This window comes from Morone saxatilis, unplaced genomic scaffold (assembly GCF_004916995.1).
Source record: "Morone saxatilis isolate NCDOM2014 unplaced genomic scaffold, NCSU_SB_2.0 Contig22, whole genome shotgun sequence".
In the NCBI taxonomy this organism is placed as follows: Eukaryota; Metazoa; Chordata; class Actinopteri; family Moronidae; genus Morone; species Morone saxatilis.
Genome location: NW_023339785.1, coordinates 15933087 through 15937492, shown reverse-complemented (window position 1 = coordinate 15937492; position 4406 = coordinate 15933087). Strand labels below are relative to the sequence as shown.

General features: G+C 41.2%; 1 protein-coding gene across 1 annotated transcript in view; it reads right to left on the bottom strand.

Annotated features, from left to right (window-relative positions):
• The window catches only part of LOC118333637 (A disintegrin and metalloproteinase with thrombospondin motifs 2-like), a 109908-nt gene that overhangs the window by 10839 nt on the left and 94663 nt on the right, over window positions 1–4406 (bottom strand). Inside the window, exons 9-12 of the mRNA XM_035669371.1 lie at window positions 3543–3675; window positions 1539–1652; window positions 1285–1430; window positions 837–1012 (exon numbers count right to left, since the gene is read on the bottom strand). Coding sequence (XP_035525264.1) covers window positions 837–1012; window positions 1285–1430; window positions 1539–1652; window positions 3543–3675 — 569 coding nt within the window. The remainder of the gene's footprint in view (window positions 1–836; window positions 1013–1284; window positions 1431–1538; window positions 1653–3542; window positions 3676–4406) is intronic.

Here is a 4406-nt window from a genome sequence, read left to right as displayed (position 1 = left end):
CTCTTTCACACACACACACACGCAAATATGTGCTTGCACACTAACTAACACACACTGATGGAAAAGTAATTTGAGACTGAGAAAACCTTGCTGAAAACTATGGCATTTAGAAATGATAAGAACGGAGAAAAACAATTTAGCAAGGCCCCCCTTAGCACAGTGCGCGTAGCGTGACCTCAGAGTAGATTTAGAGACAGCTCAGCACTTTTCTCGAGGGCTGCCCTTTAGTTGAATGATAATTTAATACCTATCAGGGCGGCAGTGACACCTCCACTTAAGAGACAGGGTGAGCCTGACAACCACACACACACATACATTTTAAAGAGATTTTGAAGATGTATTTTAGATTAAGTGAAGAATTCCAGGATGGGATCCCATTGTAAATCTGATAGTTTGTCTGTATAGTGCCAACTAATACATGGATGGAGAGGAAGATGGAGGAGGGAGTCAGTGAGGTTCAACTGACATCAGCGATTGGGTGGAAAAAGAGTTCAAAGAAGATTGTTTTTAAAGAGGTTTTCAAAGAGATGGTGTGTTTTTATGGGAGGGCGTAGTCATAGCTCAAAGCTGTACTCAGACTCAGCAGGACAGCCAGATGTCAATGACCGTAACAGAACAAAACCTATATATAAAACCCTCTAAGACCAAACCGCATTCAAGAATTTAGTGTTTGCTTCCTTGTTTTGGCTTTCATTTGTATTTACAACTTCCACAGTGTATCATCACTCAGGAGTTTATCATTCTCAGTCTGGTATTTTTGTTCTGACAGCCTCTTTTTGTCTCTATCTCTCCAACAAACTACTTCATCTTTTTTCTATTTGCGGGTGTACACTCACGGTCTGGGTGTTCATAAGGCAGCCAGTGGTGCTTGTTGCTGTGGAGTTCAAAGCGAGGGTCCCAAGCGTGGCATTGCTCCTCTCGTGTGTCACTGTAGATATCCTCACACTCGTTGGTGTTGCACATCTGGAACTGATAAGTTGCCCCCACGCAGGTACGTCCTCCGTTGGCTGGTCTGAGAGGGTTACAGGGCAAAGGACACATACATCATTCAAAATGTGTGTTGTGTTTCACTTTTAAAATTCATTAGCCTTGGACTAGAAATGATACATTTAACACTCATAACTTAATGGGGTAAATTGCCTCTCTGGTATTGTCACTATCAATATCAGAGATTAACTGCAGAGAGCCTTAGCTGAATTTAGGATAATTAACAGGCTGAAAACTTGCTATTTCAATTTTTTTTTTTTTACACACACATACACACAGGGAAACACAGTTTCATACCTAGGATTGTCACAGTCGCGTGTGCGAAACTGTACTCCTCCACCACAGGTGCGGGAGCACTGGCCAAACTCGCTCCACGTACCCCAGTTTCCATCTTGCTTTATGATGTCAGGGGTCAGCCAGATGCAGTGACCTTTAAAGCAATGCTGCAAGAGGCCAAGAACACAACACACGGTTGCTATTTGGATACAGTGCACTTTCAAATTATGTTTCTTCAACAGAATATATGTTAAAGTACAATAGTGTATAAATACCTTCCCATTCCCACACATGGTCCCATCAATAGGTGGTCCTTTCTTGGTCTTGCAGAAGAAGGGATTGTCTGGGTGGCTACACCACAACTGCTTACATGGATCAAATGTGCGATACTGCAGGGCACAGAGAGAGACTCCTTCTTACAATTAAAAGCCCTACCATACAGCGCACACACTGAGTAACAGACTGACCTTCAATAAAACAAGTCAACCATCATGAGACAGCTGGAGTGAGACTAAACACTGAAAACAGGAAATAAAAATAGAGATGAGAAGAGAAATATCACTACAACAATAACCACCACAGTATTATACGCAACGATAACAACACCGACCCTGTATTGTGTCACTGCACTCTAGACTTCGCTCCACTGAGAAACACACAGCCATTCATGCAAACTAAACCAAAGGATGAGAGAAAGAGAGACAAGACTCTCAGAATGAGACAGCCCGTGGTTTAATTAGGTCACAAGGGAGGTCAGAGAGCAGAGGGCAATAGGTTAAAAGGCCAAAAGGTGAGGTCTCATTGACCTCTAAAATGTCCCTAGACACAGATCAAGGACCAAATTCTCTGATATGAACCATTGATGAGGATACCACCAAACCGACCTGCAGTCCAGTGTCTGAGGGGCTGTGCCCTCCTCCCTCCTTTCCACAGACTTCCCTACCCACCATGACCCCAGGGGACCTTTACAGGTCAGAGGGCGAGTCACAATCAATGGCTAGACTGTGGTAGGTAATCACCAATGACATCAGACTGGAGGATCCTAAAAGCTGAAGTGAAACATGGAAAAACAGCCTCTGTTCTGGCTCAGCCATTTCCCCTTGGATGGGAAAGACATCTTTCCAACCTTTTCCACTCGTTTATAGTTGTGAGTGTGCCAATATGATGAGGCTCTTCCTGCCAGCGCTGCTGTGATTTAACACAGATTTGCAGGAAAAGAGTTGGGGTATGATACAGTTCAGCTGTTGAACTGCACCATAGCCACTGAACCAGTAGAGTCACAGTGTTTTCAGGGATTTTTACTGCCACTTTCTAGAAATTAGCATTTTAGAATCCTGCAGACTAACGTCCAAAATATGACGATGGGTAGAACAGAGAAACAAAGTACAGTAAAAAAGAAAAGTAAGGAGCAACATTACAAACAATTACAACTTCAGAGGACAAATAGAAAAAGAAAATTTGAGAAAACAAATGACGGGCCACATGTCTTCCGGAAGGTGGGGTTACCTTACCTGCGTTCCTGACTGGCCCGCCTTTTGTAGCTGAGGGGAATGGGTTTGACAAGAGAATAGAGGGTAATCTAGCAATGTGTGCAAAGCCCCCGAACAAGCCCTTTGTCAATCAAGCAACAGCGTGCCACAGTGGCTTCACAGTAATAGAGAGGGTGAGGGTGACAGGGGGAAAGGTAAGATGACTGGCAAGATGCTGAAGCTGCGTGAATCTTGTCTACTGTGTAATGTTTCGTGTTTACGTAAATATTATTTGTGACAGATTCATGTAAAGGCACTGTGGTATCATGGAACGAGTTATGTTAAAAAAATATTCTTTTTCATAATTAACATTAATAACAGAAAAAAAAGAATAAGCTATAAAAACCAATTACCTGCTTTTAAGCAAGATGCCAATCCCACCAGTGGCCGGGAGAGGAAAGCAGAGGACATCAGAAGAATGTGAATAGTGTGTATGTGTGACTCTTATTACAGTGTAGATCAGAGATAGATAGGTCAGTGCTTGGTTCACTTCACTAGGAAAACCTTCATAAAAATGCATCTTCCACTGTGAAATTCAGCTAATTCTGAATCACCTGAACAGACTGAATTCAAAGCGACTTTACCCCAACTCTGAAAAACTGCATCATCTCAGAAAGTTAAGTGATGCTAAGCTTGATCGGTGGCAACAATTACAAAAATTGCCTTCAGTATGTTAGTGCAGTTAGTTAGTTAGTTAATTAACTCTAGCCATGTTAGTAAAATTACTTTCAGAATATGGGGATCTCTTACCGCGGTGCACATGGTGTAGCCCACACCGAAGTCAAAGCGACACTGTTCATTCATGGAGTAGTGCAAACCAGGAAGCTGAGGCAGCGATGGCCAGTTGTGGTCAAAGGGGTCGTCACGGAGACAGTCATAGGAACTGCAAAAAATGATGTGAAATGTAACTTTCTTCATTTGTTTTCCTCCATATTATTTATTTCAATGTGCAAAATTAAAATTAGGGATGCAACTAATGATTATTTTCATTATCGATTCATCTTTTGATCGTCTTTTTGATTAATCCATTAGTTGTTTGGTCCAGAAAATGTCAGTCAGTTTCCCAGAGCCCAAGGTGACGTCCTCTAATGTCTTGTTTTGTCCACAACCCAAAGATATTCAGTTTACTGCCATAGACGACTAAAGAAAGCAGAAAATACTCCCATTTGAGTAGCTGAAATCAGAGAATACGGACCACTCAAAATAATTAACTGATTATTAAAATAGATGCAAATTCATTAAATGAAACTGACTAATTATTGTTTCTCTAATGTACATCACAATCTAATGCACATGGTCATCTTAGCTTGTATCATGTTGTTTTAGATGGCATTTTTATTAATGAGTGGAACAGAAAAATGCACCTGTTGTACTGTAGATTTCACAACCTGACATCATTCAACTGCATTATTCTGTACATTATATCATAATATATATTTAACACTAGCCAGCACTAAGTTTCAGATTCGATTCGTTGTCATGTAGGAGAAACATCTTAAGAAACATCTTAACATTTTAGAAAGGTAAAAGTTTACAGCAGGATACATTAGGGTTATGGTACTATAGTAACCAACTGACCACCTTCTCCAAACTCACAAGGGGGAGTGCTAACAT